Source organism: Pogoniulus pusillus, chromosome 7 (genome assembly GCF_015220805.1).
Source record: "Pogoniulus pusillus isolate bPogPus1 chromosome 7, bPogPus1.pri, whole genome shotgun sequence".
In the NCBI taxonomy this organism is placed as follows: Eukaryota; Metazoa; Chordata; class Aves; order Piciformes; family Lybiidae; genus Pogoniulus; species Pogoniulus pusillus.
Window position 1 is genome coordinate 37,219,760 of NC_087270.1, and position 24,907 is coordinate 37,244,666.

General features: G+C 50.2%; 1 protein-coding gene across 1 annotated transcript in view; it reads right to left on the reverse strand.

Moving 5' to 3' along the window:
• Positions 1 to 24,907, reverse strand: part of HADHA (hydroxyacyl-CoA dehydrogenase trifunctional multienzyme complex subunit alpha) — a 38,787-nt gene that overhangs the window by 12,245 nt on the left and 1,635 nt on the right. Inside the window, exons 2-10 of the mRNA XM_064146553.1 lie at positions 18,485 to 18,526; positions 18,282 to 18,352; positions 15,943 to 16,076; positions 14,649 to 14,787; positions 13,158 to 13,277; positions 12,965 to 13,067; positions 7,057 to 7,179; positions 5,351 to 5,469; positions 1,940 to 1,996 (exon numbers count right to left, since the gene is read on the reverse strand). Coding sequence (XP_064002623.1) covers positions 1,940 to 1,996; positions 5,351 to 5,469; positions 7,057 to 7,179; positions 12,965 to 13,067; positions 13,158 to 13,277; positions 14,649 to 14,787; positions 15,943 to 16,076; positions 18,282 to 18,352; positions 18,485 to 18,526 — 908 coding nt within the window. The remainder of the gene's footprint in view (positions 1 to 1,939; positions 1,997 to 5,350; positions 5,470 to 7,056; positions 7,180 to 12,964; positions 13,068 to 13,157; positions 13,278 to 14,648; positions 14,788 to 15,942; positions 16,077 to 18,281; positions 18,353 to 18,484; positions 18,527 to 24,907) is intronic.

Below are 24,907 nucleotides of genomic sequence, written 5' to 3' on the forward strand. Positions count from 1 at the left end.
ACGAGGTCACCCCTGAGCCTCCTCTTCTCCAGGCTGAACACCCCCAGCTCCTTCAGCTTCTCCTCACAGGGCTGTGCTCCAGGCCCCTCAACAGCTTCCTTGCCCTTCTCTGGACACCTTCCAGCACCTCAACATCTCTCTTGAATTGAGGAGCCCAGAAATGGACACAGCACTCAAGGGGTGGCCTGACCAGTGCTGAGTGTAGGGGCAGAAGAACCTCTCTTGTCCTGCTGGCCACACTGCTCCTGATCCAGGCCAGGATGCCATTGGCTCTCCTGGCCACCTGGGCACTGCTGCCTCATCTTCAGCTACTCTCTACCAGCACCCCCAGCTCCCTCTCTGCCTGGCTGCTCTCAGCCACTCTGTCCCCAGCCTGTAGTGCTGCTTGGGGTTGTTGTGGCCAAAGTGCAGGACCCTCCCCTTGGCCTTGTTCAGTCTCATCCCATTGGCCTCTGCCCACCCATCCAGCCTGGCAAGGTCCCTCTGCAGGGCTCTCCTACCCTCCAACAGATCCACACCTGCTCCTAGCTTGGTGTCATCTGCAACTTACTGGTGGTAAGAAGAGGGCATGGTCAGCTGTGTAACAGGGTGCAGAGGGGTAACCTGGTTAGGAAAGGACTGGGTAGGTGCATCCCTGCCCAGAGGCACCTTCTGAGTGAAGCAGAGCTCACTGTGCAGCACTGCTTCCCACATGGGCTGCTGGAAAGCAGTGGGAAGCTGTTTGCTCAGTGTCCCTTTCCAGAATTTAAAGCATTTGGAAGTGTGCACCTCTAATGCCTGTGTCTGGAGGGGCAGGGCTCCTGCCACTGAACAGCAGCAACCACAACACTTCCACCTCCATCTCCTTCCTACCCACTGAAAGGTTCAGAGCTCAGTTCCACCATGCCAAGACAGCTTTGAGAGGAGCACTGCCTAGCAGTTCATTGGTGTGATGGTAAGCTAGAAGTGACTCAGCCAGCAGCTGCAAGGTCCTATGAGATCAATGCAGGAGCCACTTCTGTTTTTCCCAGTGACTGGACCATATTTCATGGATGTGGGATCTTTTCCCTCCTATCCTGCCCTAGCTAGGGATGTTGTGGAAGTCCCAGTGGCTTCCAATTGGAAGGGGAATGCCCTCAGGCTTTGTGAAAAACATGGAACAGGTCAATTCACACTGACAGCAGTGGCCCAAGGGTGTCTTTTACAGAATCCCAGCATGGAAGAGACCTCTGGGAATCATCTAAGTCATCCAACCTGAGCTGAAATAGTTCCAGGGATGAACCATCTTCCACCCCTCTGGAAAACCCAGACAAGTGTCTCACCCCCCTCAGCATCAACCATTTGTATTTCTTCTGTCCAATCTGAATCTCCCCTCTTTTAGTTTAAAACCATCAGCCCTTGTCCTGTCACACCAGCCCCTGCTAAAAAGTCTGTCCCCAGCTTTCTGATAGGCTCCTTTAAGTACTGAAAGGCCACAAGAAGGTTTCTCTGGAGCCTTCTCTTCTCCAGGCTGAAGAACCCCAACAGCCTCAACCTGTCCTCACAGCAGAGGGGTTGCAGCCCTCGCATCGCTTTTGTGGCCTACTCTAGACCTGCTCCACCCTGCTGACTGAGTAAAGAGAACCTCAGAGGAAGGAAGAAAAGGCACAAATTGTTTTCACAGATGCAAGACCTCAACAAACATTTCTTTTTGGGGTTCTTCAGGACAGACCTTTTCACAGCCCCATTGCCAGACACCACCATGAGCCACCTGTGACCAGTATTTGTGCATGGGTCAACACATTTGTGTTCAACTCCATTGGTTTGAAGAGACCTTTCCAATCACCAAGTCCAACCCTTAACCCACCACTGCCAGGCCATCACTAAATCACGTCCCTCAGCACTGCATTTACATGGCCCTTCAATCCTCCCTCCCAGCTGCACAACTTGCTTGTAGCTGGGAGTAATCTCACCTCCTTACCTGGGATTCGTTGAGGTATCCAGCGTCGTGCCCCTGATCCAGACCAGTTTTTACTACCTAGAAAAAGCCATGAAGATAAGCTGCTGTGAAGTCACATCTGTCAACAGCTGGGCTTTGGTGAGTTGACTTCTTTAGCTGCACCTCCAGGGTGCAGTGTCTGTAAGCAGCACAATGCCTGCATAACTCATAGGGGATGAGTGCTATGGTTTGGAGTTAATATTTCAACCTGGTTCCTTGTTGTAAGTAAGAACAGGAACATTCCAGAGACTATGAATAAAAGTAAAGTTCATAGATCATAGAATCAAGCAGGTTGGAAGAGACCTCCAAGCTCAGCCAGTCCAACCTAGCACCCAGCCCTGGCCAAGCAACCAGACCATGGCACTAAGTGCCTCAGCCAGGCTTGGCTTCAACACCTCCAGGCACAGCGACTCCACCACCTCCCTGGGCAGCCCATTCCAATGCCAATCACTCTCTCTGACAACAACTTCCTAACAACATCCAGCCTAGACCTCCCCTGCCACAACTTGACACTCTGTCCCCTTCTTCCCTTGCTGCTTGCCTGGCAGAAGAGACCAACCCCACCTGGCTACAGCCTCTCTTTAGGGAGTTGGAGGCAGCAATGAGGTCAGCCCTGAACCTCCTCTTCTGCAGGCTGTACACCCCCAGCTCCCTCAGCCTCTCCTCACAGGGTTTGTGCTCCAGGCCCCTCACCAGCTTCATTGTCCTTCTCTGGACACCTTCCAGCACCTCAACATCTCTCTTGAACTGAGGAGCCCAGAACTGGACACAGCACTCAAGGGGTGGCCTGAGCAGTGCTGAGCACAGGGGCAGAATAACCTCCCTTGTCCTGCTGGCCACACTGTTCCTGATGCAGGCCAGGATGCCATTGGCTCTGCTGCCCACCTGGGCACACTGCTGGCTCATGTCCAGTTACTATCTACCCGTACCCCTAGGTCCCTTTCTTCCTGGCTGCTCTCCAGCCAAGTTAGTGGCTGAGCACTGATAGGTTTATGTGATCCCATTTGTTTGTAGCTTATACCTGATAGCACAAAATTGTTCTGGGCTCCTTTTTATCTCCTCTCTGCAGCTTTCCTTGCTTGCATGGCTCCTTTATCTCCCTTCTGACCTTCTGCTGGTCCTGCCCATGGCAGGGGGGTTGAAACTAGATGATCTCACCTTGAATACTGTGTTCAGTTTTGAGCTCCTCAGTTGAAGAGGGGCAGGGATCTGCTGGAGAGGGTCCAGTGGAGAGCTACAAGGGTGATTAGGGGACTGCAGCACTGCCTGATGAGGAGAGGCTGAGGGACCTGGGGCTGTTTAGTCTGGGGCAGAGAAGACTGAGAGGGGATTTAATCAATGTTTATAAATATCTGAGGGCTGGGGGTCAGGATGGAGGGGACAGGCTCTGCTCACTGCTCCCTGGGATAGGACAAGGAGCAATGGGTGTAAGCTGCAGCACAGGAGGTTCCAGCTCAACACAAGGGAGAACTTCTTTACTGGAAGGGTCCCAGAGCACTGGAACAGGCTGCCCAGAGAGGTTGTGGAGTCTCCTTCCCTGGAGACTTTCCAGGCCTGTCTGGATGTGTTCCTCTGTGATCTGTGCTAGATTGTGTGGTCCTGCTCTGGCAGGGAGGTTGGACTCAACGATCTCCTTGGGTCCCTTCCAACCCCTAACACTCTGTCATCCTTGAGGTCTCTTCCAGCCCTGACAATTCTATGATTCAACTGACTCATAACTTTGTTTGTGAGGTTCTGAGAAGGAAAGGTGGGGGTGGGAGGCTGCTAGCAGTCCCTCTAGGATGCTCAGGCTGGGGAAAGCTGAATTATCCTACAAGGGAGTCCTTGCATTGTTGCTGAGCTGTAAATATACTTTGTATATGCTCATTGCAATTTATGCTTCTATGTTTTAGTCCACTTTTGTAACTATAACTTTCCTTTTGATTCCCAGCTCTGAGTTTGGTTAATTTACTCCAGGGGATCCAAACCAAAGCCACAACAATGAGGGATCTCAATCATTGTGTGGTTGGGTGCTATGGAATCAGCAGAATCTATCTTCCTAGCTTCAACAGGTTCCATCAGATCTTTGGAAGAGGACACCTGGAAAAATTGCAGCTGCAAATTTCACAGACAAGGTACTCCAGCTAAGCCTTCCCCTCCAATTGGATCCTTACACAGAGCTGGTTTGGAGAGACTTTGAAATTAGATCAAGTCCAAACCTCCAAACCAGCACCACCAGGTCACCGCTAAGCCATGTCCCTCAGCCCCACATCTACATGGCTTTTAAAGCCCTCCAGGATGGTGACTCCACTGCTGCCCTGGGCAGCCTTGTTCCAGGGCCTGACAACCCTTTTGGGGAGGGAATTATTCCTCATGTCCAACTTAAACCTCCCTTGGTGCAGTTTGAGGCTGTTTCTTCTTGTCCAAATGATGTTCTTGACCTGTTTCTTACTGGCACCAGTACCACATAAACTGGTGATGGTTATCACTGGGGGCTTGGAAGGGACCTCTGGGAATCATCTAGTCCAAGCCTCCTGCTAAAGCAGGGTCACACGCAGGTTGCTCAGGGTCAAACTGTCCAGCTAGGTTTGGGATCTCTCCAGAGGAGACTCCATAACCTCTCTGGGTAGCATGGTCCAGTGCTCCTGCACCCTCACAAGAAAGAAGTTTCTCCTCATCTTCAGATGAACCTTCTGGGTTCTAGTTTGTGCCCACTGCCCTTTACACTATTATTGGGCATCACTTAAGAGTCTGGCCTCATCCTCTTGCCACCCTTTAGCTATTGAGGAGCATTGAGAAGATCCTCTCTCATTCTTCTCTTGACTAAACAACCCCAGGTCTCTCAGCCTTTCCTCCTCACAGAAACACTCCAGTTCCCTTTAGCACCCTTGTAGCCTCCATTGAAGTCTCTCCAGTAGTTCCTTGCCTCTTTTCAAGTGGGAGCCCATAACTAGAGCAGGACTCCAGATGCAGCCTTGCTAGGGCAGAACAGAGAGGAGAGAACCAAGTTTGACCTGCTGAGAACCAAGCTTGACCTGCTGGTCACACTCTTCTTAATGCTTCCCCATTCTAGGATGTTACTTTCCATTTGACCTGCTGAGAACCAAGCTTGACCTGCTGGTCACACTCTTCTTAATGCTTCCCCATTCTAGGATGTTACTTTCCATTTGACCTGCTGAGAACCAAGTTTGACCTGCTGGTCACACTCTTCTTAATGCTTCCCCACTCTAGGATGTTACTTTCCATTTGACCATGCTTGTTTGCTATACCACAAAGGCAGCCCTCATCAGGGCTGATCTTCTGTGAAGCTGAGAATGTATGGCTTGACTCAGAGCAAGGAACCACTTATCACCTTGCCATCCCATAGATCCACCTTCACTCTGGGGTTTTTTTGGGCATTGCAGAGGGAATTACCTCAATGATCTTTAGTGGAGCAGGGTAGAGTCCTTTGGTTTGCTTTTGAACTTTGCTCTCCACTGTCTTGTAGACTTGCTGCCTCACAAATGGCAGAGCCATGGCATAGTCTGTTATCTCTGCAAGATGGGACAAAAACATGTCTCAGCACAGTGCTTTATGCACCAACAGACTTTAAATGATTAACCTGAAAGGTAAGAGTAGAGATGTGAGGGTTGCAGATCTGCAACAGCAACCTACACTTGAAAATCAGCCACAGGTGGGGTTCTCAGAAGGGTTTCTATGGGTCTTCAAAAAGCAGAGTCTCTGTTAGGGCTGAAGTATCCTTCTAATATAACTGGTGACAGAATGAGCTCTGGGCAGCAGAACTCATACAGATGGTCATCATTTCTGAGGTCTACCTGCATCACTGAGCCACTGAAGAGGGTTAGGACAGAGCAGACCCATGTGCTTCTTCTCACCTGATCACACAAGCTTGGTACAGAATTTGCTACTACAGCTTTTGAAGACAGATACACCTCTGGACAGAGCTGATGCTTTCTCCCCAAGGCCTGGCACCTTTCCAGGACACTTCAGGAGCCAGCATCTGCAGCTCTGGCAGCACCACTTGAAGACCAGAGCTGCAGAGTAGCATTTTCTCTACCAACCCTGCTGGTTCAAGAGATGATTACATGAGGAAATAATTCCATCTTCCACACTAAGTTAAAAAGGAGCACACACATCCCACAGAAGTAAACCTGGACTACACTCACTACAGTCAATCCCAGAATCCCAGCATGGTGGGGTTTGGAGGGATGTCTGGGGATCACCCAGTCCAACCCCCATGCTAAATAGGGTCACCCACAACAGGTCACCCAGGATTGCAACATCCAAGCAGGTTTGCAATCTCTCCAGAGAAGGAGACTCCACAACCTCTCTGGGCAGCCTGGGCCAGTGCTCCTGCACCTTCACAGGAAGGAATTTTGTCCCTCTGTTTAGGTGGAGCTTCCTGGGTTCCAGTTTCTGCCTATTGCTCCTTATCCTGTCACTAGGCACCACTGCAAAGAGTCTGGCCCTATTATCTTGGCTCCCTGCCCTTCAGCTACTGGTGAGCATTGAGAAGACCCCCTCCCAGACTGCTCTCCAGGCTAAACAGCTCCAGGTCTCTCAGCCTTTCCTCCTCACAAAGATGCTCCCAGTCCAGTCAGCATCTTTATGGCCTCCACTGGACTCCCTCCAGCAGTTCCTTGTTTCTTTTGAACAGGGGAGCCCAGAATTGGATGCCTCTGGAGTACTGTGTCCAGTTCTGGGCCTCCCAGTTCAAGGAGGACATAAAACTGCTTGAGACAGTCCAGTGCAGAACCACAAAGATGATTAAGGGAGGAGAGCCTGAGGGAGCTGGGGCTCTTAGCTTGGAGGAGACTGAGGGGTGACTTCATCAATGTTTATTTTGTGATGTGGCCTCCCTGGGGCAGAGTAGAGGGGCAGAAGCACCTCCTTTGACCTGCTGGTCACACTCTTCTTCATATAACCAGGAGACCACTGGTTTTCTGGGCTACAAGGGCAGATTCTTGGCTCATGGTGAACTTGTGGTCCTCCAGCACTACCAAGTCCTTCTCTGCAGAGCTGCTTTCCAGCAGATCAACACCTACCCTGTCCTGGTTCAGGGGTTATTCCTCCCCAGGTGTAGATCCCTTGGGATTTGACCACTATGACCACAGACTTACTCTGCATTAACCCTTTAGATCTTTTGGCTGACACAGTCCTGTTGGCCAGTCCTCTGGCAAAGTCAACTGCCACCTCCTCCAAGTACTCAATTGTCCGTGCTTCTGGAGTCTTCAAACCTGGCCCTGTGAACAGAAGAGGAGCCTTGAGGAGATACAACACAAGTGGTCTTTGGTGGGTTACAACAGAGAAGCACAGATGAGACAGCCCATGGTGATCTGCTCACTTGTTTAAGGCAGTGCCAGTTGCACAACATCTAGAGATCATAGAATCAACCAGGTTGGAAGAGATCTCCAAGCTGATCCAGTCCAACCTAGCACCCAGCCCTATCCAGTCAACCAGACCATGGCACTAAGTGCCTCATCCAGTGCTTGGTCATCCACCTTGGGGCCCACATGTGCTAACCTGAAGCTGTCCCAGAAGGAAGCAAGGCACCACAAAACGAAATTCAGCAATCTCTCAGGGTGAGCTTCATGACTTCTGTGATGGTTTGGGAGTTACCTGCCCCCCCCATGCTTAAGAAAATCACCTGGGCTAGAGTCAGATGGCTGGAAATCAAGGAATGAAGCCACATTTACAGCTTAGCACAATGTACAAGCTGATAGACATAAATACACACAGTCATATACAAATTAAAAGTAACACAGAAACACAAAACCCCTCCCAGAAACAATCAGAGTCCCCAGGAGGGCTCCCAACCCACCCCCCCTTCCCTCTCCCTCTTTTTCCTTCCCTTCAGAAAACAACCAGATCAACCCAAGTATATCTCACATGATAAATCTGGAGATCTGAGGTGAGATGTCAAAAAGAGATGACAAGGAGGTCAGAGGAAGAAGGGGTTAGGTGGATCAGAGAGTTAAAGGCAGTCAGTCAGGGACCAGACCACCAGAAAGAAGGCACAGCCTGAAGTGAGAGCTGAGCAGTGTGTGTGTGAAGTGCTCATCTTAGCTATATTTTGACTAGTTGCCTTTCTCAGCAGAAGAATGAATGATATAGGCCACATGTTGTTTTTCTTCTTTCTTTTCACAGCTAAGGATTTAATTTCTCTCAGTACACTATTTCAGTTAGTCTCAAACCAGCACAACTGCCAAGCACAGGATTTGTATCACCAGTCCGGGGCTGTCCGTGTGTAAAACTTCAGTTTCTAGGAGCAAATACAATGAGTAATGACTCACTGAAATGAGAGAGCAATGGCACAGGGCTACCAGAAGCAGTCTGCAGCCAAAAGTGCAGTCCTGGGCTGCTTCTTGAAGTAGCAGAATAAATCTGGTGTGGCTACAGCTGTGGGTCCTCACAGCTGGATTAACTTCATTAACCTTTGCTAGAAACTGCTCCAACCACACCCAGACGCTGCACAGAGTCCTCAGATGGCAGCAAACACCCCACAGCAGGCAACTGCTCCTAGACACAGGATAAAGTTGGAAGAACAAAAGCAAAAGAGAAACCCTCTCCTCTTTCACCTCCCACTCCTCTTGCCCTCCATCAAAACCTGAGGTCTTCAGCTTTAAAGTTTCACTTCTCTCCACATAAAGACTTGAGAGCATAAACTCAGCAGACCCCAAATGTTGCTGCCTGCTGGAGAGTCTGTCAGCAAGAAACAAACAAAGGAGTGGGTAAGTTTTGACCAGATGATGAAAACTCACTCTAAGGAAGTTTCTATTCATGCCCTGGCAGCACATCAGAGTCACTCCAAGGGAAAATAGCCCAAATAAAACAAGGTCTTTCATCATCCCAGAGCTGCTGCAAAGTCTGCATCTCAGCAACACTCAGTGGATCTTAGAGAACCTAGTGGAAAGTGGAGAGCATTTGGGATTTCTGAGCTCAAACCTTTGCAGCTTCTAAACTGTCTTCAAGGCAACCTGTCTGAGACCTTCAGCTTTTAGTGACCTCATGTACTACAAGATGTGAACACCTATAGAATCATAGAATCAGTGAGGGTTGGAAGGGACCACAAGGAGCAGCCAGTTCCAACCCCCCTGCCATGCCCAGGGACACCCTACCCTAGAGCAGGCTGCACACAGCCTCACACAGCCTGGCCTCAAACACCTCCAGCCATGGGGCCTCAACCACCTCCCTGGGCATCCCAGTCCAGCCTCTCAACACTCTCATGCTCAACAACTTCCTCCTCACATCCAGTCTGAACCTGGTTTCCTCTTTCCATTAGCTTGGGTGCTCAAGGCCCACAAGCAGCAGACTGATACCACAGCTGAAGAGAAGAGCTGCTTATTTTCAGGTCTGATCTCCAAGAACTCTTCAGGCAAGGTGGTCAAACCCCATATATATGCATTTACTTCACTTGTAGTCTTCTACTGTAGGAGCTCCAATCTGTCAACTCACAGAATCCCAGCATGGAGAGGGTTGAAAGGGACCCTTGGAGATCAAGTCCACCCCTGCTCTGCTACAGTAGGGTCACCCACAGCAGGCTGCCCAGGATGGCATCTAGGTAGGTTTAGAAACTCTGCAGAGAGGGAGATCTTTCTGGGCAGCATGGTCCAGTGCTTCAGCACCCTCAAAGGAAAGAAGCCTTCTGGGTTCCAGTTTGTGCCCACTGCCCCTCATGCTGTTGCTGGGCACAACTGGAAAGAGTCTGGCTCCATCATCTTGCCCCCCTCCCACCCACTTCAACACCTCCCACCTCAAATTAACTATTGCTAATCACTGAGAGAGAAGATCCCATCTCAGTCTTCTCCAGACTAAACAGCCCCAAGGCCCTCACAGCCCACCCTCAGAGAAATGCTCCAGTCCCTGCACATCTGCTGGACTCCCTCAAGTAGTTCCCTGTCTTTCTTGAACCAAGGAGCCCAAAACTGGCCCTACTACTCCAGATGTGCCCTCAGTGGGGCAGAGTGGCATGGAGGAGAACCTCCTTGACCTGCTGACCACACTTCTGAATGCACTCCAGGGACTCGCATGTTTTGTTATGCTGGAGTTCGACCTGGGCACAGGAGTAAACAGACCAAGTGAATGTTGTGGAGCCCCCTGCTGAAGGAGAGCTGATGATACCTCATGACACTGCCTCCTGATTAGCAGTCTCTCTCCTTCCAAGCCTTCTTCAGTCAGCCACCACATCACTCCACTCACAGCTGCCTTCCCCCAGACGCCGAGAATGAAAATGAGAGAAGCAGCAAAACGCCTTCTGGCACTGGCTGCTCTCTGAATGAACAAGGAATGCCTCCAAGGCCTGCATGGCTTTTTGTTCCTCCCACACACTTACAAGGTCTGAGCTAGGATGCTGAACAGCTCTTCAGAACATTCAAGTTTCCTTCAAGCAAGGCAGTGGAGTAAAAAGTCACCTTAGCTGGCTCTGAAAAGCCAATTCATGTCTAAGCAAGTAAGGAGTGGTAAAAGCAGTTTTAAGTCAAGCATGAATGTGTGTTTTATATGACAACACAACCAAAGACATCTCTTCCTGGGCAGCTGGGTGTTGGGGAACCTCATGAAGTTCACTAAGAGCAAGTGTAGGGTCCTGCATGTGGGGAGGAATAACCTCCTGCACAAGGACAGGTTAAGAGCAAGTGTAAGGTCCTGCATGTGGGGAAGAATAACCTCCTGCACAAGGACAGGTTAAGAGCAAGTGTAAGGTCCTGCATGTGGGGAAGAATAACCTCCTGCACAAGGACAGGTTAAGAGCAAGTGTAAGGTCCTGCATGTGGGGAAGAATAACCTCCTGCACAAGGACAGGTTAAGAGCAAGTGTAAGGTCCTGCATGTGGGGAAGAATAACCTCCTGCACAAGGACAGGTTAAGAGCAAGTGTAAGGTCCTGCATGTGGGGAAGAATAACCTCCTGCACAAGGACAGGTTAAGAGCAAGTGTAAGGTCCTGCATGTGGGGAGGAATAACCTCCTGCACAAGGACAGGTTAAGAGCAAGTGTAAGGTCCTGCATGTGGGGAAGAATAACCTCCTGCACAAGGAGAGATGCTGGAAAGCATCTCCACAGAGAAGGACCTGAGAATGCTGGTGGACAAGAAGTTCCTCTTGAGCCACTGATGTTCTCTAGTGGCCAAGAAGGCAAAAGGTCTCCTTCATGTTCAGAAGAGTGTGGCCAACAGGTTGGGAGAGGTTCTCCTCCCATTCTGCCATAGTGAGGTTATTCTGGAGTCCAGATCTGGACTCCCCTGTTCAGGAGAGTTAAGAAAACACCAATTGGAGATAGTCCAAGCAGAGACTGAAGAGACTGGAGCATCTCTGACAAGGAGAAGCTTGGAGACCTGGGGCTGTTCAGCTTAGAAACAGGACACACTCAAGAGCTTCATTTCTCAGGGCAGGCAGCAGCATGACTTCCTTTTGCCTCTTTGGTTTTCTTCACCATCAGGAGCTAAAGACCACCAGGGTTCTGTGACCATGCCTTGCATGGCCAAATCAAGCTCAGTACTGTGCAACTGCATGACAGAGGCAGCTCTGGCACAGAGTTTTCCATTATGACTCCTGGCTGCAACTCCTCAAAGCTTTCAGTGAAAGCTATGGATGGTTGGCTCCTCCATGTAGTCACCTTCCAAGAAAACCCCTCTAGTGTAAGAGCAGCAGAAGCAAGGAATCATTCCCTAGCCCATTCAGCACTTGGAAATCTGCAGTTTGCAGTGAGTTTCTTCCTCCCACTGCAAGTCAGCTGGGAATTCAGAGCACCTCAGCTGTGGAGGTTGGCTTCGTCTCAAGATCTTGTCACAGAGATTAACATCTGCAGGCTGCATAAATATAGACATTGGTCATCCATGCTCCTTTCATGATGGCTTGCAATCTGTCCTCCTGACATGATAAATGAGGAAGGCAGGTTCTTATCTGTATAATTAGCTTATGCAAGAGAGCCAGCAGCCCTGCCCTCCCTCCTGCCCTTTCCCTACTCACTGGGCTTAGGAGGAACCTGAGATTTCAGTGTGCCTGCACCTATAATTCTAAGGGGGGAAGGGATATTGCATTGCAGAGCATAGTAAGGACGTTGCAGTGCAAGAATCCCAGCGTGGTTGCAAAGCACCTCTGGGGATCATCTAATCTAACTGCCCTGCTGAAGCTTAGTCAAATTGCCCAAGATTGTGTCCAGGCTAAAAGAGACATCAACTCCCTGAGCTGCTTGGTTCAGGTCTTCAGTGACCTCACAGAATCAAGCAGGTTAGAAGAGACCTCCAAGCTCAGCCAGTCCAACCTAGCACCCAGCCCTGGCCAATCAACCAGACCATGGCACTAAGTGTCTCACCCAGGCTTTGCTTGAACACCTCCCTGGGCAGCCCATTCCAATGGAAAGTTTTTCCTCATTTTCAGATGGAGCCTCATAGGTTCCAGTTTGTGCCCATGACCCCTTGTGCTCTTGCTGAGCACCGCTGAAAAGATTCTGGCCCCATCCACTTGACTCTCAACCTTCAGCTATTGATCAGCATTGAGAAGATTCCATCCTTGTGCTGCTCTTCTCCAGGCTAAACAGCTCCAGGTCGCTCAGCTTCTCTTCACAGAGATGCTCCAGACCCCACAGCATCTTTGTAGCCTTTGCTGGACACTCTCTAGCAGTTCCTTGTCTTTCTTGGACTGAGGAGACCAGAACTGGACACAATACTTAGATCTAGCATCACTATGGCAGAGGAAGGAGAGCAGGAACTCTCTTGACCTGCTAGTTACACTCTTCTTAACACAGCCCAAGAGACCACAAGGGCATGTTTCTGGCTCACAGTGAACCTGTTCCCCCCACCCCCCACTTCCATGTCCTTCTCCATGGAGCTTCATTCCAGCATATCAACCCCTAACATGTTCTGGTGCACAGGTGCAGGACCCTACATTTGCTCTTGATGAACTTTAAGAGGTTTCCCTCCCAGGCCATATGTTTTACCCTCACTGGACTGTTGACTGCATCAGTGCCTTCTCCACCCAGGTAGAGAGGTTAATTGACAGGCATCAATTAGAGCTAAGAAGGATCATGTCTGACCTAGTGGGTCCACCAGCTGGTCAACCAGACCCATCTTCTTTGCCCTGTCAGCACGTATGTTCCTCCCAGTCAGCATCATGTCAAAGGCAGCTGGAAGTCCCACCTGGAAGAGTAGAAAGGACATTTCAGAATGGAAGAGTGAGAGAGAAATGGAAAGAAAGAGCTACCAAGTGAAGTTCTTTCTCCTCCTTACCATCTTTGGCAGCCTTTGAGTACCCCCTGCCCCTGGCAGGAGACCCAGCAACACTTCAGGTGTTCCCAAGACGGTTTTCTTGTCCTTTGTTGCTATTCTGTAGTGACAGGCAATGGCAACCTGAAAAAAAAGAAAGAAAACAAAAGGCTTCCCTGTAAGTGACCACAGGAAAACTGGACACCCATCACACAGGTCTCTTCTACACACTGCCTCAAGCTTTCCTGCCAGTGCTTCCCCAACTCCCTAATCCAACCACCCAAGTCCCCACGGTGCTCACCGATGGCTTCCCCCAGCAAGAGCAACACGCACAGGGAGGTGACAGCAAGCAGCTACAACACGAACATGAAACTCCTAAACTCAGCCAAGCTGTTTATAAATACTCTCATCTAGACCACCAGGGGCTAAAGGAATTCGCTTACTACCCTGAAAGCATGAGCCCATTAATGGATCAGCTATGATACTTGGTTTATTGCTGCACCACCAAGTTCAGCTCTGTCACCAGAGTGCTGCTTGAGGACTCACTCTGTAATTGAAGAGGTTATTCTGGTTTAGAAAACTTTGCTCCAGGAATTACTGTAGATGACAAACCCCTAAATGTTGATTATAAAGCAAGTCATGGACTCACAGCACAGTGGGGGTTGGAAAGGACCTCTGGAGATCATCTAGTTCAACCCCGCTGCTAAAGCAGGGTCACCCAGAGCAGGCAGCCCAGGATTGCAGCTGGGTAGGGTTTGGAAACTCTCCAGAGAAGGAAACTCCACAACCTCTCTGGGTAGCCTCTTCCAATGCTCCAGCATCCTCACAGGGAAGAAATTTCTCCTGATCTTCAGATGGAACCTTCTGGATTGGTTTGTACCTGTTGTCCCTTGTCCTGTTGCTGCGCACCACTGTGTTCAAAAAGAGTCTGGCCCCATCCTCTTGCTCCCTACCCTTTGGCTCTTGCTGAGCATTGAGAAGATCCCTCTCAGTCTGCTCTTCTCCAGGTTAAACAGCCTCAGGTCTTCCAGGCTCTTGCCACTGACCCTCACCTCTCTGGATCTACCTGAAGTGGCAGGTGCTGGAGCAGAGTAGGCAGGTTGAGGTGGAGCCTGCCCACGCTCCTACACTCATCCCTCTCACAACCACCTTTAAAAGTTGCTGGGAAACAACACTTAATTCATCTGAAAAACAGCAATTTCCAGCCTGGACTCTGCCAGAGGCATTTATCCCCATCCAATGGCTGCTGGAAACAAGGAGTTTTCCCTGGGGTGCTCTAACCTAAGTATTGACTTGGCCCACACAGGTTCACATTTGCTTAGCTCTCAACAGAAGCAGCCAAACTAGCACAGCAGAGCCCTGAAGCACGACTGAGCCATTAACTTGCCACAGACTCATTTGGATGGATGGAATGAAACCATGTCAGGTCCCAAATCCTTCTCAGCCCTGCAGGCATCAGGATAGTTTAAGAGAACCAGCCCTACTGACTCCCACTCCTGCTCAGACTCAGAATACCTCCAGTCCTCCTCCCAGGCAGGAGCCACTGATGGCAGCTACGATGGGCTTCGGAGAGTGCTCAATTTTTTCTAGCATCTTCTGTCCTTCCTGAGAGAGCTGAGACACTTCCTGAGCGGTCTTGCAGGCTGCAATCATGCTGCAGTGAGGCAGAAAGGCTGGTCAGAATGGGAAAAGCACTGAGAAAATGGCAGTAAAATGAGAATGTTTCAATGGCCTGTTCCCACAAAGCTCCACTGACTGATGGACAGGAGAGAGCTATTTAGTTACTCGCTCTCAGACTAACAGACAACACAAGGAGACTACTAAATTCCACGGGTTAAGTCACTGCATGCTGACACAGGGCTCTGCCTGCAAGCCCTGAATGAGTTTCCTTGTATTAGAGCTTTGAAAGCCTTTGGGAGAGAGGAGGAAGGGCCTTAGGAAGCCTCAAAGCACTTGCCAGGAAGGGTGGAGGGGAGAGCCCAGGATCACTTTTTAGAGGAGCAGATGGTTGGTGCCCTGGTGTTGCACTCTGCCAACTAGAGCCTCCCTGTGCTAATTATTCTGACAAAAGGCAGCTACATTTGCCAGGCAGGCACAATTTGGGAGGCTGGCAGTGTTGAGATCAGCAGATACCACCAGCCCTGGCTACTGCCTCCTGACATTGAGCTTCTGCCCCTGAATAAGGCCAGCCAGAAACCAAACCAAACCAAACAAGTTTCTGAAGTGTTTATTTGCAATTTAACTTCCCCTCAGAGCTTTTAATGTCTTTAAACAAATATTCTGCCCTACTCAATGTCAGGACAACAGCACACCAACACTCAACGAGAGCACCCACACCCTGCAAACCCAATGCTGGATTGCCTGAGAGGCTGCTGAGATGCTCCAAAGTGGCAGAGCACCAAATGCTGCCTTCATCAAGGGGCCACGCTGGCAGACTGCCAGGCACTCAAACCCAGCTTAAACGAAGCTCTGCATGTAAATGACCTGCTCCTGTTGTAAGCCAGACCAAAGGACAATGCTCACCCCAGAGCCAGGAGGGGTTTTCTTGGCTGCACCCCAGCATGCAGGAAGGAATGATCCAGTGCTTGCAGCCAAATGAGGTTTAATGACTCACCATGCTCCTCTCTATCAGGGTCCTAACTTCATTTGAGCACACTAGCACATGGGTTTCCCTCCTAACCTCTGCCTCACCCCTGGGGAGACGTCAGTGACAAAATGTTGAGACTTCCCCAACACAGACCACAAGATCTGGAGGCTGAGCTTCAGAGGAAGCTCCTTCAGCTTAACTTCAAGCACTCTCAGTACTTACTCAATATCTGCTCCAGCAATGAAAGAGCCTGGCTTGGAGGAGATGAGGACAGCACTTCTGACAGATTCATTGGCCCAGATCTCATTCATTACCTCATTAAACTCCGAGTTGAGTTGTTTGGAGAGAGTGTTTACCTGGAAGCAGCAAATAAGCATTGTAAAGAGGCAGCTGAGGAGACAGCAGAGTTTAACCACTGCATAAACACTGGATTCATTCACAAAATGGTTTAGGTTGGAAGGGACCTCAAGGATCATCCAGTTCCAACCCTCCACTGTAGGCAGGGGCACCTCCCACTAGAGCAGGTTACTCAAGGCCTCATCCAACCTGGCCTTCAACTCCTCCAGGGAGGGAGCAGCCACAGCCTCCCCGGGCAACCTGTGCCAGTGTCTCACCACCTTCACTGGAAAGAACTTCCTCCTAACATCTACTCTATATCTCCCCTCTGCCAGTTTAAACCCATTCCCCCTTGTCCTGTCATTACAAGATCTGGTCAATAGTCCCTCCCCAGCCTTCCTGTAGGCTCCCTTCAGATACTTTCATCAGTAAACCAGCACAGAGAATGAGACTGACAACAAAAGGCCAAAGCCAGTGGTAGGTCTGACTGAAGCAGCTCTGCAGCCTTTCAAGATTTGCCTTCTGGAAAGCAAAAAAAAACCCAACAGACCATCCAAGTCTTCACCCAACAGCCAGATCACTGCATGGCAAAACTGTAATGGTCCTAGGGGGCTCAAATCGAGCCCAGATTTGCTAGAGAAGTTAATTCCATCTTTGCCATGAAACAGTGGCATTAATACTAAGATCATTAGAACTGTGGAATTGTTTAGGTTGGAAGAGAGCTTTAACATCATCCAGTCCAACCACTAACCCATCAGTGTCAGGTCACCACTAAAGCATATCACTCATCTACACAGCTTTGAAACTCCTCCAGGGATGGGGACTCCAGCACTGTCCTGGGCTTGACAACCCTTTTGGGGAAGAAACTGCTCCTTATGTCCAACCATAACCTCTCCCTGGTGTGACTTGAGGTCATCTCCTCTTATCCTGTCGCTTGTTACCTGGGAGAAGAGACTGGTCCCCACCTCACTCCAACTTGCTTTCAGAGACTTGTAGAGAGTAAGAAGGTCTTCTCTCAACTGCCTTTTCTCCAGGCTAAATACCTCAAGCTCTCTCAGCAGCTCCTCACAAGATTTGTGCTCTAGACCCTTCACCAGCTTTGTTGCCCTTCTCTGGACACACTCCAGCATCACATTGTCCTTCTTGGAGTGAAGGGCTCAAGACTGCTGATGAAACCCTGTAGTAGATCATCAAGCAACCTATCATTAAGAATTTCTCCCTTAACCTCACTGACAGTGAGTTTGTGACCTCAAACCCAGATTTTAAAGAGCTTTTAAGCTGTTTTTCCCCCACTGTATGTAACAGAGACTCTCCTTAACTGTGTTGAATGCAAGAGCTTAGCAAGATCTAGCAGTACCTTATGCCAGTGAGGGACAAGTTAACTTAGTAAACACAAAATATTTCCAGGAGGCCTTTTCAGATGTCTCACTAATTAAACACCCCAAACACTTGTTCTGCTAATTCTGTTTTGCTCACAGCTTTGAAAAGCTGCAGGTTAGGAAAGTTGTCAGGCTTTTCCACAGAGAATCATAGAATCAAGCAGGTTGGAAGGGACTTCCAAGATCAGACAGTCCAACCTAGCACCCAGCCCTGGCCTGGCCAATCGACCAGACCATGGCACTAAGTGCCTCAGCCAGGCTTGGCTTCAACACCTCCAGGCATGGAGACTCCACCACCTCCCTGGGCAGCCCATTCCAATGCCAATCGCTCTCTCTGACAACAACTTCCTCCTCACATCCAGCCTAGACCTCCCCTGACACAACTCCAGACTGTGTCCCCTTCTTCTGTTGCTCATTGCCTGGCAGAAGAGACCAACCCCCACCTGGCTACAGCCTCCCTTCAGGCAGTTGAAGACAGCAATGAGGTCTGCCCTGAGCCTCCTCTTCTGCAGGCTACACACCCCCAGCTCCCTCAGCCTCTCCTCACAGGGCTGTGCTCCAGGCCCCTCTCCAGCTTTGTTGTCCTTCTCTGGACACCTTCCAGCACCTCAACATCTCTCTTGAATGGAGGAGCCCAGAACTGGACACAGCACTCAAGGTGTGGCCTGAGCAGTGCTGAGTCCAGGGGCAGAAGAACCTCCCTTGTCCTGCTGCCCACACTGTTCCTGATGCAGGCCAGGATGCCATTGGCTCTCTTGGCCACCTGGGCACACTGCTGGCTCATGTTCAGCTACTATCTACCAGCACCTACTCCTGCCATTTCCACCTGTTAACCTAAGAGAGTACCTTGGAATTTGGTGTGTTGAAGCGTACGACGGCAACATCTCCTTTGACATCATAGGTAACGTGGGTTCTGTCTGGAAGCAGAGAGAGATGGGTCAGTGGAATTCAACCTTGTGGTCAGTGGATTTTAAGAACATGGATTGTAGAAGGGCTTAGGTTGAGAGGGACCTCAGAGATGAAGTTGCATAGAAAAGCTTTACACTTACTCTGAAGGGCAGTGGAGGTGGAGATGTTACGGCAAGCATAACCTGAAGAAAAGACAGCAGAGATGTTAAAGGGATTCTTTGTAGTCTCATCTTAACTCTCCTTCAGCAACCTATCCTCTCATCTCCCCTCATCTGCTAAGCACAACATTTTGCAAGGTGCTGAATATGAGCCAGTTCCTTCTCTTGGCCTGATCTGTGCCACCTCCAGAATTTAGTAGAGCCACACAAATGAATTTAGAACCATTTAGGTTGGCAAGGACCTTCAAAATGTTTGAGTCCAACTGTCAAGGCCACCACTAAACCACAACCCTCACCACCATATCCACACAGCTTCTCAATCCCTCCAGCAATGGGGATTCCACCATTGCCCTGGGCAGTCTGTTTCAGGCCTTGGCAGCATGTTTGGGCACAAAATTGTTCTTCATGTCCAACCAAAACCTCCCATGGAGCAACTTGAGGCCATTTCCTCTTGTCCTGTTTCTTGTTCCATGGGAGAAGAGACTGATCCCCACCTGCCTCCAACCTCATTTCAGGGAGCTGTAGAGAGCCAACTTTTCTCCAGGCTAAGTATCCCAAATTCCCTCAGCCATTCCTCACAAGACTTGTGCTCTAGGGATGACTTTCACAGCACACATTCACAGAATCCCAACACAGTGGGTGCTGGAAAGGACCCCTGGAGACAATCTACTCCAACCTCCCCGCTCAAGCAGGGTCACTCAAAGCAGGTTGCCTGGGATCTCAGTCTGCAGGCAGACTCCACAACCTCTCCGGACAGCCTGGCCCAGTGCTCCAGCAACCTGACATGAAACAAGATTTTCCTTACAATCTACTTTGTGCCTGTTGCTGGACACCACTGGAAAGGGTCTGGTGCCATCTCCCTGCCCTTTAGATATTGGTGAGCATTAAGTGGATCCCCTCTCAGGCTGCTCTTCTAAACAGGCTGAGCCTTTCCTTCTCATAGAGATGCTTCAGTATCCTCAGCATCTTTGCAGCTTTTGCTGGACTCTCTCTAGGGCAGAGTAGAGGGGGAAGGGCTCCCAATACCAGCGAAACTCAGAGCAAAGTCTTCCCTAAGAGCTGAAGCAGCAGCTTTAAGCTGTTGCCCCTCCCCACAACTCAGTGCTTCCTCACATGCTAAACCACAGACTGTGCTGCACACTGAAGTTTTGAGCCTGCAGATTAACTTCTCTGCCAACCCAGCCTAACCACCCCAGAACAGCTCTGCAGAACCATGTCTTCGTGCCACACCACATATTGCTTCAGAAATCCTTGGATAGGCATTGGGTGAGCAACAAAAAGAGCTCCCAAAATATTTATTCTCGCCTCCTCACCTCTATCTGTCAAAACCATCCTTGATGCAACCCTACTAATCCCATGCAGAAGCACCCAGACAAACCCCTTTGTTACAAAGCCCTCCTCAAACTCAGACCATGGAGTGAACAAGTTCTGTCCACAAGTGAAATGCCACTTTCCTGACTCACGCTGAGGAATCACACACAGCCTGTCCTCAGGACATGAATGAATCACAGCATCAAGCAGGCTGGAAGAGACCTCCAAGCTCAGCCAGTCCAACCTAGCACCCAGCCCTAGCCAGTCATCTAGACCATGGCACTGAGTGTCTCAGCCAGTCTTTTCTTGAACACCTCCAGGCACAGCGACTCCACCACCTCCCTGGCAGCCCATTCCAATGCCAATCACTCTCTCTGACAACAACTTCCTAACAACATCCAGCCTAGACCTCCCCCAACACAACTCCAGACTGTGTCCACTTCTTCTGTTGCTGCTTGCCTGGCAGAGGAGACCAACCCCACCTGGCTACAGCCTCCCTTCAGGTAGCTGCAGCCAGCAATGAGGTCAGCCCTGAGCCTCCTCTTCTGCAGGCTGCACACCCCCAGCTCCCTCAGCCTCTCCTCACAGGGCTGTGCTCCAGGCCCCTCACCAGCTTTTTTTCCCCTTCTCTGGACACCTTCCAGCACCTCAACATCTCTCTTGAGTCTTGAATCTCAGCTCCATTCCAGTGATCTGATCTTGACCAAGAGGATCCATCACTGGAGACCTACAGTGAATCCCTGCCAAAGCTGCATGAAGTCTAAACTCCACTAGAAATGTGACTCCTCAAGCACCATACCAGAGTGTGGTTTGGGGGGGAAGGGCCCTTTCAAGCTCCCCTAGCCAAACCCCCTTGCAGTCACCAGGGACACCTTCAACTAGAACAGGTTGCTCAGAGCCTTGTCCAACCTGACATGGAATGATGCCAAGGATGGGCCATCTACCACCCCAGGTGAGCAACCTGGGCCAGGGTCTCACCACCCCTCAGTGTAAAACACTTCTACCTTCTCTCTACTCTGAATCTTCCTCTCTTTCAGTTTTAAACCATCATCCCTTGGTCTGCCACAACAGGCCCTGCTAAAATGTCTGTCCACAGCTTCCTTACTGGCCCCTTTAAGTACTGAAAGGCCACAAGAAGGTCTCCCTGGAGTCTTGTCTTCTCCAGGCTGAACAACCCCAACCCCTCAGCCTGTCCTCACAGCAGAGGAGTTCAAGCCTACAGAGCATTTTTATGACCCCACCTAGACCCATTTCAACAGGTCCATATCTTTCCTGTGCTGAGGATCCCAGAGCTGGACAGGGCAACAACAGCACAGCCAGTTTTGCCAGGGAGGTTTAATGCTCAGTGCTGGTAAACCATTCAGGAACAAAACATTCCCACTCTCAGCAGAAAATCCAGGGAGAACACACTCAAAACCTGAGCCTGCACCTGACCAACAGGCACCTTCCCCTCCAGGCTGCCTTGTGACATGGGCTCAGAGCTGTCTGCTGCACTTTGGCCCTCTCTCCACGCTGTCTCTGGCACTGGAGGGAGGGACTGACCTTTGTGCTCCATTCCCCAAGCCCAGGAGAGATGGTGTGACACCGCGGGGATGGAAATTCAGCGTCAGGCTGCACCGTCAAACAGGTTCGTGGTGTGCCTCTGTCTGGGTCATGTGCCCCACATTCCCAGTTTGTAAACACCCAGGGAACTGCTTTTCACCACTAAGCTACTTTCCAAGTCATTTTCTCTTAGGACAATACCCAGATTGTTGCAGACAACATTATTCCCCTCAACTTTCTGCCTGCTGAATTCAACTTGTCCTGAAATGAAGCACCAATGCTCATTTTCCAGCACCGTCTGACAGTTTCTCTGCTGACAGATGCTCCTCAGCAGAACAAGCAGCAATTTTACAGCACTGTTTTAACCCAATAAAGGTCCTACAGCTTCAAAAAGAAGGCAAGGACTGAACCATCCTAATGAACTCATCTGCTTTGATCCTGTTTTGCTGCACATGGCAGGAAGGAGAATGAATCATAGAATCAAGCAGGTTGGAAGGGACCTCCTAGATCATCCAGACCAACTTAGCCCCATCCAGTCAACCAGACCATGGCACTAAGTGCCTCATTCAGGCTTTGCTTGAACACCCCCAGGCACAGCAACTCCACCACCTCCCTGGGCAGCCCATTCCAATGGCAAATCACTCTCTCTGGGAAGAATTTCTTCCTAACATCCAGCCTAGACCTCCCCCAGCACATCTTGAGACTGTGTCCCCTTGTTCTCTTACACGACACTAAACGAACCTCAGCTCTGAGGCAAGTGATAACGTTTTCCTCCCACGCTATCAACCAGGCATCTGCTGGGAAGGGAAGCAGCAAATCACTCCTCAGTGCTTGCCCACGAGGTAGTAAAAAGTGGCAGCACAAACAACCTCGATTAGAAACAAAAAGCGAATGGTTGGTTTATCTTTTCCCTGCCTCTCCATGTTCCTGCCTCGCTTTCCTCCTTCACATCAGTTCTGCGCTGCTTCCCTCCACATCAGCTCTGCAAACAGAATGGGATCACAGAACCCCGGAGAGAAGCAAGGAGCATATAGGGCTCATCCCAGAATCCCAACATGCTGGAGGCTGGATGATTTAGTAAACCCCCCCGATAGAGCAAGGTCACCTACAGCAGGTTGCTCCACAGTTACATTATCTAGGTAGGTTTGGAATCTCTCTGGGGAAGGAGACTCCGCAACCTCTCTGGGCAGGAAAGAAGTTTCTCCTTATTTTTAGGTGGAGTCTCCTGGGATCCAGTTTGTGATTATTGCTGGGCCTCATCCTTTTTCCCCTTCACCCTTAAGCTATTGATGAGCACTGAGAAGATTTCCTCTCAGCCTGCTCTTCTCCAGGCTAAAGATCCCCAGGTCTCTCAGCATTCCCTGCTCAGAGCGATGCTGCAGTTCTCTCAAAATCTTTTCAGCCTCTGCTGCACTCTCTCCAGCAGCTCCCTTAAACTTTGAATTCCACTTTGCTCTTCAGTTTTAGCAAAACAAAAGATACAAAGTGGGAATCAAAACATAATCAGGGTTACAGAAATCTACATTTTACTACAAACTCTTCTGGAACGATTCTGCCATTGAAGTAACAGCAGTTTGGTACTGGAGCAAGGCTTCCTTAACCTGGCATGGTTTATTTTAGAGGCCAGGATACCTGTGGAAAAACCCATCTGAAAACTAAGAGCACGTTTGCTTGGTCACATCTGCTTTAGTTGTTGACTCATTCCGCACTGGGATGGCAACCTGCCAAGATGGGTGCCAGGAAACGCCTCCTTCAGATGCTGAAGGAAGCCAGATGTGAGCTTCTGCCATTTCACTGACGTCCCTTCTGGAATTAAAAGCCTTTGATTATCGATGCCATTCCACCACTTCACTCATGCCAATGAAAAGTCCATCTAGAGACTGAACACCAACACTTCAGGCAGGTGCCCTCAGGACTTTGCTGAGAACTTGGAGAATGGAAGCCACCCCTTTCATGCAGTCCAGCCAGGATCTGTTTCTTCCTACTTTCTCTTTTCTCTGTCATTTCCTCAGCTGCATCCCTGTCCAGCACTTCCCCTTTACTCACCCAGATGTGACTTGCCACTGGAATTGGGAACAGCATCCATGGATGGTTCTGGAGGAAAGCCTTCTTTCAGTGCTGGACCAAGCCAAACACCAGAGGAGCAAAGGAGCTGAAGCTCAGGGCAACTGCTCAGCCTCTACCTCCGAGCTGACAGCACAGAGCTGGCAATCTCTGACCAAACTGAGCTTTCCTTCCCCCTCTGAGAACCTGCTAGCACATGGCATGTGGCTCAGCAGGTACAGCCAGCTCAAGCTCACACTGCCTTCTCCTGCCTGCTTTTGCATGTCTCTCAGCCTGCCCTGGAGAGGTTTGCATCCTCTCTGACAAACTTTCACAATGATATTAAAGTGAGTGACAGCATCCTTGCAGTAGCCCCAGGATTGTTTGTGACAAATCCCAGCATGGTGAGGGTTGGAAGTGACCTCTGGAGATCACCTAATTCCATCTGCCTGCTAAGGCAGGGTCACACACAGCTCCTAACAATGGCCAGGCACATCTGAAAACTCTGCTGAGAAGGAGACTCCACAGCCTCTCTGGGCAGCCTCTTCCCATGCTCCAGCAGCCCCACAGGAAATAGTTTATCCTCATGTTCAGATGGACCCCCTGGGTTCCACTTTGTGCCCATTGCCCCTTGTCCTGTCACTATGAGCCACTGAAGAGTCTGGCCCCAGTCCTTCAGCCCTGTGCTTTAGCTATTGATCAGCATTCAGAAGATTCTCCTTTCAGTCTGCTCTTCTCCAGGCTAAACAGCTCCAGGTCTCTCACCTCCTCCTCCTCCTCAGACAGATGCTCCAGTCCCCTCAGCATCTTTGTAGCCTCTCGTGAGCTATGTCCAGCAGTTCTTTGGATCTCTTGAACTGGGGAGCCCAGAACTGGGCCCAGAACTCCAGATGTGACCTTACTAGGGCAAAGTAGAGGGGGAGATGAACCTATTTTGACCTGCACCCCAGGAGACTACTGACCATTTTGGCTACAGGGGCACATTGCTGGCTCATGGACAACTTCTTGTCCACCAGCACTCTAAATCCTTCTTTGTAGAGCTGGTCAACCCCTAATCCATACTGGTGTAGGGGGTTATACTCCCCCCCAGGTGCAGGACCCTTGTTGAATACCTCACAGTTTGCCTCTGCCTAACTTTTCAGGTTATCCAGGTCTTGCTGAGTGGCAGCACAGCCTGATGGTATGTCAGCCACTCTTCCCAGCTTGCTATCATCAGCAAAACAAAGAGTATTGGAGCCCCCATGACAAGAGGGATGTGGATGTGCTAGAGAGTGTCCAGAGCAGGGCCAGGAGGATGCTCAGAGGACTGGAGCAGCTCTGCTGTGAGCACAGATTGAAAGAGTTGGGGCTGTGCAGGCTGCAGAAGACTCCCAGGTGACCTTCTTGTGGCCTTCCAGGATCTGAAGGGGGCTACAAAAAAGCTGGGGAGGGACTTTGGAGGCTGTCAGGGAGTGGCAGGACTGGGAGGAATGGAGCAAAGCTGGAGGTGAGGAGAGTCAGCCTGGAGGT